Source organism: Triturus cristatus, chromosome 3_2 (genome assembly GCF_964204655.1).
Source record: "Triturus cristatus chromosome 3_2, aTriCri1.1, whole genome shotgun sequence".
NCBI lineage: Eukaryota > Metazoa > Chordata > Amphibia > Caudata > Salamandridae > Triturus > Triturus cristatus.
This window is the reverse complement of record NC_140584.1, coordinates 876,820,659-876,833,692: the sequence shown is the minus strand read 5'-3', so window position 1 is coordinate 876,833,692 and position 13,034 is coordinate 876,820,659. Positions and strand designations below refer to the sequence as shown.

Here is a 13,034-nt window from a genome sequence, read left to right as displayed (position 1 = left end):
GCGAGACCTAACAATGTTGGCAGTGCCCCTTGAAGGGACATCATCAAAAATGTTAAATAGGTAAATTGCCCTCCAGGGGCATCATGGGGCACTCCTTGAAGGAGCAATGAATAATAATTGAGCAGCTGTGACCGCTCATTTATTATTCACTTTTTTCTTATTTTTTTTTCTTTTTGTGAGTGTTCCATCCCACCCAGGACACCCATTGCTTTTGTTTCCTATAAGGGGCTGCGCCGGCACTGTGCAAGTGGCCCTATTTCTCAGGCCCACACAGGAGCCAGCATTTTTCAGGCTTCCCCAGTGCCCACAACCGGCACCCCAGATAATTACTTTTGTTGGGAGCTGTAATGGGAGTCCTGGGCCCCCATCGGCTCCTGCTCCACCCAGGACACGCCTCAGCTGCTCCCTCAATGGCGACTGCAGGGTAAGGCCCACGTCCCAGCAGCCCCGCTGGCTCCCCACTTGCACCCATCATGGGTACAGCGAAAGCCGGCGTTGCTACCGGACCATGGGAGCAGTTTTTTTCCTTTGATCCCTTGGGCTGGGAGCAATTTAATGTATTTCCCCTGCCCGAGAGCAAGGGCAGGGAAAAGATATAGATCTTCAACCGGGTGGAAGCATCTTTGTTCTCCCAACCGGTGGGAGTACATTGCACTTTTCCTTCCTACGCTCTTGGGCAGCGGGCAGCTGAGAACACTGTGTCCTGGGGATTTGGTTGGGGACCCAGGGCCACCCTACCTAAGCTAACCCAGGGGTTGGGGTCTGTAGGGCCATTGAATGGCTCTGGGAGGAGGGATGCACAACCCTTTCCCCATCAAATTATTTATGGCCTTAGAGGATGGATACCGCGCCTCTTAGAGGCTTGGGGAGGTGGGATGCATGGCCCGCCTCGACATCTCATTATTTCCAGCCTTGGGGGATGGGGCCCCCTGGGCCTTTTTAGGCTCAGGCAGGGGGTCCATGCACCCCCCTCGCCTTTATGTTTTTTATGTGACCCTGGCAATGGGATCCCCGGGCCTTTTTAGGGTCAGGAGGAGTGACCCTCCCCTTTAATAAGATGTGGGCCCAGGGAGATGGGAACCTCGGGCTATGGAGGCTTGGTGCAGGGGCCACAGGCCCCCCTAATCCTTATTTTAACCCCAAGAGGATGGGGTCCCCCGGGCCACTTGGAGGCCTGGGGAGGGGGCTACGTGCACCCTTACCCTTATTTGTCAATGTGCTGCCCCCAGGACCTGGGTCACCGCGGGGATAATTTTTAAAACCCATGGGAGTCCGTGCTTTTTTTATTTTATTTTTATTTTACCATGGATTTGTGTATCCTCTGTGTGTTCAAGTCCAAAATGTATTTTTAAAACGTGTTTTGGCAAGAGGCCTTGGGGGTCAGTGTATCCCTGCCCTGCCCCTTATGTCTTTTTTTAACTTTTTGCTTCCCGAGTCCTAAGATGGCTGCCACCACATTGTTGTTGATATAATGGCAACCAATAAAATCTCTCCTAGAGATCTGTCGGCCCCGAGGATGATCTGCCATGTGAAATATACAAAAGAATTGAGCATTAACTGCTAAAAAACGACACCACAGATTTACACCAAATCACAAAAAGGACTCTTTCTGGACGAAGCTCTAGCCTTCTACCACATTTGGAGTAAATCTGTTCAGCTGTTTGGGCTCTAATTGTGTCTAAAGTTCCTACAGAAAAATGAATAGGGAAAACATGGATGGGACCCCCACTTTTTCTCAGCCCCACTTGATGGATCACCTTGCCCCACTTGATGGATCACCTCGATACTTTTCATGGGCAAGCTAACCAAAAAGTCACACTTTTTTTAAAGGTTTTTGTGGATATTAGTGAAATGGTGCTATAGTTATTAGCAACACAAAGAAGGCGTTGCCTGTGAAAAGACAATTCTAACTATAATTACCCAGTGGCAAAAGCAAATGGGCTGGATAGATAGGATAGATAGATAGATAGATAGATAGATAGATAGATAGATAGATAGATAGATAGATAGATAGATAGATAGATAGATAGATAGATAGATAGACAGACAGACAGACAGACAGACAGACAGACAGACAGACAGACAGACAAACAGACAAACAGACAAACAGATAGATAGATAGATAGATAGATAGATAGATAGATAGATAGATAGATAGATAGATAGATAGATAGATAGATAGATAGATAGATAGATAGATAGATAGATAGATAGATAGATAGATAGATAGATAGATAGATAGATAGATAGATAGATAGATAGATAGATAGATAGATAGATAGATAGATAGATAGATATTGTTTTGGTTGGTTATTGGGATTAGTCTTGCACTCCTAAGAAACAATTCCATGCATTTACTCCAGCTTCTATGTGGTGGATTTAATTAATAGGAGTTAGGTGTGATCTTTAATAGGAGAGAGAATATGTGACTGCTTGCATTGGTTGATGCATAAATATATGATCTGCAGGTGATTAGGTATTGTTAGGTTGCAGGGGTATGACTTTAAAAGGAGAAGTTGCGGTATTTGAAATGAGGTGTGGGCAAATTGCAGAGATACAATATGGATTAAGGCAAACATGCATGTGATTTAGAGCAGGCGTTCCTCGAGAGAGAGAGAGGGGGCATGCAGTAGATGGAATGGAATTAGTGAGTCAATCGAAAGAAAAAGGAGAGACAAGAATTGGAAGCTTTACATCAAATTCGGTTTTCATGCTGGGACTTTAGGAATATTGTGGAGCTTTTATGATACAGCATGCAAACCTGTAGAAAGAAATAACATTATTTCCATGTGTTGCACTATCATTGTAGGCCATGACAACACAACTGTGCATTCACCCACACCACCATCTCCCGTTGGTAAAAAGAATTAAAATAAATATATTTTCATTTTGCCAAATCCCAAGTAGAAGAAAACATGAAACAGGAATGTTGGATTTCAAATGTTTGTGCTAGAGATGCGCCTCCACTTTACCCCTGATGATCAGGACAGAATGAAGGAGGACAGAGTCTGTTTTAGTGAATTTGTGTAAAATAATGATTATGAGGGCTGGTAACACTAGAGCTGTGTCTAGTCTGGACCACCCACAACATAGGCACAAACAAGTGCGAGAGTTTGCATTTGGTTGTCACTCAGTCTTCCTGTAGCACTAATCAAGACATGTTCATTGACTCTTTAGAATAAGCAACAACTCTCTGGTGGCCATGGTATGAAACAGTTGCAGCTTCTTAAAAGTAACCTCCACCTGTCCTCGATACACCACACACACACATACATACATGCATGCATGCATGCATACATACATACATACATACATACATACATACATACGGCTGCCTACCTCACCTAGGGCCAGATGCCCAAAAGAATTCGAACAAAGAATGGTAGTTGCAGAGAGACTCACAAGTGTGACTACTCATCAGACTCAGAAAGCGCTTAGGTGCCATTCAAACAGCAGGAGAGCACTATACGAATGCTGAGAGCACAACACTGTTGCTGCAGAGTGTTGCGAAAACACCTCCGAAATAATTGCAAAAACGCACCAACCAAACAATCAAATATTTCTAGAATCTCATATTTTCAGAATTTTCTATTCTAATTATTTGCAATAATGTGGCTGTTGCTTATTTCTGATATTGACTAAGTATCCGTTCTAATAAACACAAGCAAAGCCAACAGCTCTGGCTTGTTTTAAAATAACATAATGTTGCGGCATATCAGTTGTTCCCAACAATGCGTTTTTGGCTCATGCTCATGTTCTTGGCTAAAAAACAATCATCATTGGCAAAGGCAATGGGTGTGACTTGTTTGTGATGTGTGTATTTGTAGTTATGTGACATGTTTGGATGCACTAACAGAAAACACACAGCGACACCCAATAATGGTCAGCTGGCAGGCTCTGCTAAGCAGAGGATTCTAATTTGCATGTTTAGACCGCGCCCTCAATCCCATTGGCCACACCTCTTGTGGAAGATTGCGAGTTATACTTAATTGACCACACGCCTTTTAGGGACCCCCACGCCCACCTTATTCACCCCACTTAAAGCACACATAGAGAGTAGTGGGGGCCGGTGGTGAGAACGCTTCGAGAGGCACGTGTGAAAAGAAGAGGTGAGTAGGGGTGGCCAAGTTCACCCAGCCTATGACACAAGCAGAGCAGTGCGAACCTAGCATTTGGAGTTGATTTCGCCCCGCTACGCCTCTTTCACTCACGCGCCGAACAAACAGTGGTGGCCAGTGTGTTTGCAGCTCTCGGGCACGTGGTGGTGAGGAGACTTCGGCTCCTGTGAGTGTATTGCTAGCGGAACTCTCCGCGTCGCTCGTGGTCTTTTAACTCTTGAGGGAGCTCGGATTCACCCGGGCTTCCCCCGGTTGCGCACGGCGCCTCCACCTCGCCTCCCTCCCTGTGCGTCCTGAAGGCTCAGCGTCGGCGCTCAGCTCTTTCTCTTTTTTCTCCCACCCTTGCCCGGCCCGGGATGGAAGTCTAACAGCTCCTTACTAACGCGCTGCTCTCACTCAGGGACCCCGACCCACTCCATCGCAGACCCGGCCATGGCCATCAACACAGATGCACAGTTCGACAAGACCCTGGGCGAGTGCGCCAACGCGCAGCCAGCGGACTCGCAGGAGACGGAGAAACTGCTGACCAGCTCGGCGGGCAAGGAGGAGAACGGCATGAAGAAGTCCTTCTCGGTCACCATGTCCAGCGAGAGGTCCATGGACATGGAGCAGAACGGCAACGGCGTGCCCTACAAGTCGGTCTCCGCCGGGCAGCTGGAGTCTGCGCCCCTGTCGCCCTCGCGGGTCAGCCTGGCCAGGGCGTCCTCCACGGCCACCACCAACGCCCAGGAGCAGGGCCGGCCCACGGATTACCTCATACTCGCCATATTCTCCTGCTTCTGCCCAGTGTGGCCGGTCAATATTGTGGCGCTGGTCTTTTCCATTATGGTGAGTACTGAGCACAAAACCTTTGAGTTCCTTTTAAGAATGTAATTCACGCATTAATTTAACTCCCATTTTTCAGAATGGTGCTCTTTTTTCCGGGAAACTTTTAATTAAAGATGTGAGCCGTTTATTCTGAACACGGCACAGTTACGTATTGTATCTCACACTGAAACTCTCGTGATGGTGCGGGTACGGTTTTCCAAAGAGAAACAGAGTCACTGCACCGTCATTTCATCTAGATGTAAATATGAAGTTTTGGGGGTGGCGGTGTCTTTTGGAAACGCATCTTGTGCTGGCCTCAGAATGGAGCGAAGCTGAGAGTAATGGGTGGAGGGAGAGAGAACGAGGTAGGGGAGAGAGAGCGAAAAGAATGTGGGCGGGGAATAGGAAGAAGGGGGAAGGGAGAGAGCAGGAAGGGATAGATCGGTAAATGAGCGAGCGTGGAGAGAGAGAGAAATAAATAAACAGAATGAGTGAGTTCAAGAGAGAGGGAAGGGATGAGAAGGGATGAGAAGGGAGGAAGAGAAAGGAAGTTGAAAGAGACAGGAGCAAGAAACAAAGGAAAGGGGGAAGGAGAGAGAAAAAGAGGGAGTCATAAGAAAAGAGAAAGTGAGATATATTAGAGAAAAAGAGAAGCGCGCAATGAAGAGGGAAGGTGACAGACGAGAGTGAAAGGGAGTAGGGGATGGGGAGAAAGGGAAGGGGGCAGAGAGGGAGAGTCACGAAGCTATTCGCCTTGCTGGCTACCCAATTAGCCATCTTTTCGCGCGCTGCTGCTGCATTGCCAATTTGCCTGTTAAATGTTCTTAATTTAGAATGTCCGATGTTCTACAGCGCTGCCGCTGTGGGGGCCGTTAGCCAGAGCACTTACTACAAGGCGCTCTGTGCGCCCAGTTCTATGTCTTTGTACTCTCACTATTGTGAGGAGTGCGCTTTTCAGTCCTTCGTACAGAAATTCAGGGTAAGTACCCCAGTTCTGGGTTGGGCTGGGCCACTGTGCAGCGGAGGCTTTGGTACCAAACTGTACTGAATGCACAGTCAGCCCTTTTTCGGCGGAATGATGCAGGTGTCTGCTTCCGGACGCTCTACTCGCTGGACCTCCATGGGTACTTCGTGCTTTTAACAGACCCTGAGGGACTGCGGGACGTGCTTGGGATCCCTGATGCGAAGTGCAAGCCTTCCCACGAGAAGGCGTGTCGTCCATGGCAGGAGCCCTCTCAGTGTGGTACCTCCTGGAAGAGGGAAGCCCACAGGACCTGTTTTCAGGCCCCACCCACAGCCCCTCCACCTCTGAAGCTGTCCAGACCGAACAGCACACACATGATTTACTGCTGCGGATAAATCCTACTCCCAATACCTTTCCAGACCGTGACATTTTGGAATATTTTACGAGTTTGTCTTCAGAACAGCTTGTAGACGCGATGGCATTTTACCCCGCATGTTAGAAAACTTGTTATGTAAAATGAACATTAGGGCGGTGGTAGGGTTTACAAGTCTCTCGGGAGAGGGTCTGAGTCGCTAGCTGACCTCTGCGCCATTTCCTATATTGAAACATTCCACAGTCGCCTATAGCAGGTTCCAGGCACATTCAGCCATGCCTGCAGTAGAGCAGCCTCGAGGAAGCTGTCCACGGTGCTGAACCCAGGACCGCTCCTCTGCAGGTGAGGCGCGGGACTCTCCTTAGTAAATACAGATCTCTGACACTGGTTTAAGCCTGAATTTTCAACAGTACTGCACACTGACAGAAACAAAAGCTTCGTGAATTGTCCCTGGGTGAATCAAAAGCAGGAGAGAGCCGTAGAAACAAAACAGACAGGGATTCAAGGAAAGAGAGTTGGTTATAAAACCAACAATTTATTATAGTAATAATAGTTTATTTTTCTATAGCGCACCATACCGTTTCTAAGAGCTGCATATAAAATATGCTAATATAAAAATACCTCTTAAAACTGCACGCGAAATCTCAATTGTCCGTGGGGCTGGGAATCGGCCCACGATATAGTAAACGAGCCGCCGACATAAGGGGGCGCTGTGTTTCCTATTTGCCCTCTCTTGTTATGCGTATATTAATCCAGGAGTGCCCTCCAATGCCCTGACAAACAGGATAGAATGATTTTCTGCGTTTCTACAGCGTTCTATAACCCTGGGTCTCGCGGCACACTAGACAAGCTATCCTTAGCTCACAGCTCTGCTTACACCCATGAGACACAAATCTCAATGTTTCCTGCTACTCTATATATGTTCTGAATATACGTTTTTTTCTCCATTGGGGTGCGTTTCTCTACGTTTACTGTTACTGAAATGTCACAGAAGTAGCTGAATTGTAACTTTAAGGCTTTCCATCAAACTATCGAGCAATTGAAAGATAAAACGTCGGCGGCCCTTGTACCATAGTGACTCCCTGGCGTGTCTCTGGAGAGGTCAAGGTACACATCGTTGATAGTGTTACAGACTCAATGTAGGAATATTGCCCAGGAAATCAGAACATTTCCTGAAAATTCGCCGAGAGCAGCCAACTCACTTTAGCGCAAGGAGTGAACTTGCCTTCAAGCCATGTTTGTCATGGTGACCCACGCTTGTGGGTGAGGGTCTTGCATCTTTATAACAAATAATCTCAGGGGTGAGCAGTCGACTGTTGCTGAGGCAGCTGAACACCGCCTCTCGATGATTCACCATGTGACTTGTCACACCTTTCGTATCTCTAGGTGCTAGTTGGGAGGCTGCTCGACGAGCCTTTTACTCTCGTCCCCTCATAGTTCATATGAGCGAAGGTGGGACCACCTGGACAGGTTGTCACTAAGTAAACGGCCACTGCCTCTTCCTGGTGGGTTGGATGTAGATGTGTAAGGTACACGAGGACGGAGAAGGGTGGGGAGGAACCTTGCCCTCCCCCTGAGCACAGGGCGGCCGGCTCAGACCGCATGGGCGGGAGATCGATCGGTGTCTGCAGTTATTCGCAGAGTGGAGCGGTGGCATAGATGAATGGACCCATTAAATGCTTGCTGCAGCTTTTCGGAAGTCTCTGCACTGAGTAATTATGGTAAAATCTAGACCAGGGGTGTTGTCCTGGACCTGGCCAGCACCGCAGAGGAAGAGAGCTGTGTGTAGGAGTTGATTTTCCCTCTGTCCTTCGTTGCCACCAGGGTGGTGGTGTGGAAGAGATCACAAGAAAAAACAAAGTGGGTGGACGAAGGCACAAAGCTGGTAAGGCGTCTCATGGTTTGAGTGCCTGGTTTAAGGATCTATATGGAGGCCACACGTTTGGACCGTCTAAGGGGGATTCGGCCTTCTAAACTTCTGAAATTTATGCAATACATACCAGTCAGATGGGTAATTATGGCTATTAGTTAGGTCACCGTAATCCATCCAGTCTGAGGTAGGCCAATGTTACACTGAATAGCGCCTTGTAAGGCAGAAGCTATGATGAAGAAGTCCATGATAAAGCATTTGTGGCACGGGGTGAATCCACGATTAGGCATTTGTGGCACAGGGGGTGTGTTTTTGTAAGAGGGTTGCATAGATATAGCGATGATAATAGAAGATGGTCAGCAGTGCACTCCTTGGGGCCATAGCTTGTCCTACTGTACTACCCACCTCAGAGCTTGGCTATGAACTGAATGTTGATTTGTAGGGTGCACTAATCATCTGGGAGGGTATCCAGGCACTTGAGCCGGTGAGTGGGCGTGAGTTATTTGAAGAGCCAGGTCTTCAGCCTCTTGAAGGAACGCAAGAAGTGAGGAGGAGGCCATGTTGTGTTGAGGGAGGTTGCTCCATGTTTTGGTTGCACTGCAGGAGAACGATCGACCTCTTGCTCTACTTTTGTGAATGGGAGGGTGCGAGGGAGCGTGATGCAGAGCATAGGTGTCTGGCAGGCTAGTTGGGAAGCTTGCAAACATAAAAAAAATAAGGGACAGCAGTGGTGGTCCTTCAAGGTGACATTAAACCATTCCAGCTGCTGCTCATGGCTACTCAAGGCAGCAAGTGGATTGCCATTGCTCTGCATCAGTCTCCTGACCCCTGACAGAGCCCCGTCACCCACTAACCCTCAGTCTGTACTGTCTCCTGCCCTAACATCTCCTCACTCCCCAACAAAGTCCCTTGGCTGAGCTGCTGCCATGATCCGCAGCAAATGCTTAACAAGCCTCCTGCAGGGTCCCATGCCCAGCTCACTGGTACATCAGCACCTTCTACATGGTACAGAGCAGATGGGTTTCCTCAGTCCAGTCACAGCATGTCCCATCCTTCATAGGGGCATTCTTGAAATGATCTCTGCTGGGAGCCAACGGCCAGGTTAACATCACCGAAGGAGAGGTCTCTTAAAATCTCCTTTACACACTTAAGATGATTTATAAGCAAAAAGAGCATTGTACATGTTAACCATAGATGCATGTGCTGTAACAAAAGAGTTCTGCAATACGGAGTGGAGCACACTTTCTTTGTTCGATTTGGTGTGGCAAATGCAGAAAAATTTTGCAAAATGTATATGCACTAGTCATTCACAATGGTCGTCGGTTATCTGGAAATGTGCATGTATGAACATTGGGAGGAAGGGTGTTTGGACAAAATATTGATTTAGAAGTATTGGGAACTCATAAATGTTGGGGAAAAATATTGTGTTGCAAAAATATTTTGGTTTAGAATATCCATGTCAAGAATATCTTTTTTTGGTAAGTATAGTCCTTTTAAAGAATATCATTGCTTTTAGCATCGCTTTCAATAATACAGTTGTAAAAAATATAATGTAAACATTATTTTGATGGGTTTTTGTTGATATATTCATTCTGCTTGTAAGTATTGTTAGTATGAATATTGTTAATTTTTTTAAAATGTAGTTTGCAATTTTAAGTGATTTAGTTTTTTTTCTTTAATGTTATCAGTGATTTTTAGTGTTGTAGCGGGGTTTTGGGTTTGTAGGGGAACAGGGTGGGAAGTTATTTAAATTAGAAATATGTTTAATTTATTGTTAATTTATTTTCTATTGTTAATACATTTGAATTGATAATTAATTATGCATTTTAAGTGTTATATTTTGAATGAACATTTTTAATTTAGTTTTATTAAATACATTTTAGTAGCCAAAACTAATGGAAGGTAGTGGTGGAAATAGGGGTCGCACATCAATAGTAGGAACAATTATAAGTGGGCAATAAACTACTTATATAATCAAATAACATGAAAGAGTAGTGTTGGTGCCACTTAGGGTAACAGAAACACCCCACTTCCTTGGGTGTGGAGACATATGTGACAAAGAGTTACTTGTGCTTTAACTTGCAAAACCTGGATATACCCCGGCACTCATAACATTTTATACTTAATTATTGATATTGTTGAATCAAAAATAGAAAAATTAAGGATACTCTAAACACAGGAAACTCAGGAAATTTGTTTTGTAAGGATATTCACTGATTTATTTCATTAATTTACCCTGGTTGGTATCAAAGTTCCACAGGTATGTAACAAAGTATACAAGTATACAAGGACTGAATACTTCAATCAAAGTGATACATTCAAAGTTTAAACAGTACAGTGACGGAATAGTATTCCAGTCCTTGATGAAGAAAACACGAAACAGCCAACAGGTGTTTCATCACATCCGTGACTTTTTCAAGGCTCAAAAAAAGTAAGAGTCTCAAGAGTAAGTATTAAATATCGGGAGGACATGATGACACGTTTGCACCGTGAGGAAGAGGTCATTAAAAAAAGAAAGGCTTTTAAGTTCCAACGCGACAAGTTGGACTATGAACACGGTCAAGTCTTCACCTTTTCTAAAAAATATGATAAAGTTAAAGTATCAAAAAAGGTGGATCGCCTTCCCCAAATATCCTCCGATGCTAACAATAGTGTACCAGAAGCCATGTCAGCCTCAGATCTTAGCTCGGCAATTGACAGCGAATCAGATAATGAACAACTGAGGGTTCAGCACTTGGGGTTTCAAAAATTCTCCCTGGCCCAGGAAGTCCAGTGCCTGTGCCAGGACAGAAGGCAAACACTGCGTCCCCGTGCTCCAGGTGCAAACACCAGCAACAACGCAACAAGAAGCGATGGGAGAGACGACAATGTGGCAATAAACGCAAAGCAAACTAACAGAAAACCAAAGAAACAATGGAAATGCAAATAACTTTGTCAGGTTACAACAGTGACTCACAAACTGTTATTAATTTGACTAATGTGTCTTTAACAGAAAGTGAACTACACATACTTTATCTTGGATTATCCTTCTGTCCTAAAAGTGATTTTAATTATGCACAAACTCGTATCGACATGTACAAATTCGTGCGCAAACTTAAATTGTGAAAGTTTCATCTGCTGCAAGGGCCACCAAAGGTCAGACAAATAGAAGCACCAATTGATGAGAATACCAGTCCATCAATACTAACAGCTGGCGATGTGGGATTACTGCGAGATCTCCAACAATTGCAGCATGAAGATGACAGTGCTGAGCCATCTGTTAGTCAAGATCTATCCTTATATGGTGGTGCAACAGTGACCCATTTCAAGCCCAAATCAACGTTTAGTCCGGTCATGTTACTAGACAATATTACGTTTTCAATGATAAAATAACTCAAGAATTGAAATCGTTATATAGAAAATAAGTGAGTATCAAAAAACAATATACACAAGATAACGTATATTATCAGTTGATCAAAAAGTTGCAAGCAGATGACAGTATAATCATCCGCCAATCAGATAAAGGTGGAAACGTGGTGTTGTGGCCACGGGACATGTACATGGATGAGGCAATGAAACAATTGAACGACAGAGACCGTTACAGGCGCAGCACAATGCAAGCTGTTAAGGCATCTTGGAATACCTTCTACACCAGTCTCCTGGCTTGGAAAAGCGCAGGGTTGCTAACAACTGAAGAATTTAGGTTTCTTAAAAATGACCACCCTGTGATGCCAGTGGTGTATTTTATCCCAAAAATACACAAGGACAAGGGTAAACCACAGGGAAGGCCAATTATATCAGCCTGTAACGGTTTAATGGAGAATGCATGCAAATATGTTGATTTCTATTTACAGGAACATGTGAAGGGACTTCCTTCCTTCATTCAGGATTCAGGAGACCTATTGAGAAAACTATCTGACATTGATTGGAATCCTGATTATTTGCTTATCTCATTAGATGTCTCGTCTCTCTATACGAGTATTTATCACAGGGACGGTTTGAAGGCAATAGAGCATTTTTTAAACACAAGACCTATTTGCTTTTTCCAACACAACAACATGCTACTGGCTATGATTACTATGTGCCTTGAAAATATTTTTTGCCTTTTCCAGAACCAGGTGTTCCAGCAGGTCAGGGGCGTGGCGATGGGGGCTTGTTTCTCCCCCAGTTACGCCTGTCTGCACATGGGAGTGTGGGAGGAACAAGTCCTCATGTCTACCTTTTGTGAAATAATGTCTACACATGTAATAAGGTGGTACAGGTACATCGATGATTTGCTGATAATTTGGAGAGAAACAGAGGAATGTGCGCTCCATTTTATTCAGCAAATCAATGAAAACTATTTAAATTTGAATTTTACAGGTCAGGTTAGCAATGAGTCCATTTGCTTTTTCGATGTTGAAATCACAGTCAAAGACAACCAGTTGCATACTAGGTTGTACAGAAAACCTACGGCTGGAAATACTCTGCTACATGCTGCCGGTCACCATCCTGCGCACCTGATCCGTAGCATCCCTTATGGAGAGATGCTGCGGATTAGGAAGATTCGCAGTTCTGACCTTGACTGTTCGATTGCACAAAATGAGTGCCGTGAAAGGTTTCTGAGTAGGGGTTATTCTCCAGAAGTAATCACTAAAGCCATTGTCAAAGCAAATCAGAAGGGTAGATTGCAGGCTTTGGCAACTAAATCCAATGCTGATCAGAATCTGCTATCTGAGTCAACACAACCGTCTAGACTGATTCTTACTTACAGTAATCAGCACAAAACAATACACAGGATTGTTAATAAGAATTGGGCATTGGTAAAAAATGATCCGGTTCTGGGCACTAACTTGACCAAATCACCCAACATTACGTTTAGGAAAGCACGCTCTATAAGCAATTCTTTAGTAAAAAGCAGTCCTGAAGTGAGAACTTGTGTTT

The 13,034-nt window shown here is 45.0% G+C and overlaps 1 protein-coding gene across 1 annotated transcript in view; it reads left to right on the top strand.

Annotated features, from left to right (window-relative positions):
• Positions 1-4,104: 4,104 nt before the first annotated feature.
• Positions 4,105-13,034, top strand: part of LOC146858367 (trafficking regulator of GLUT4 1-like) — a 198,724-nt gene continuing 189,794 nt past the window's right edge. The window contains exon 1 of the mRNA XM_085649247.1: positions 4,105-4,946. Coding sequence (XP_085505373.1) covers positions 4,551-4,946 — 396 coding nt within the window. The 5' untranslated portion in view covers positions 4,105-4,550. The remainder of the gene's footprint in view (positions 4,947-13,034) is intronic.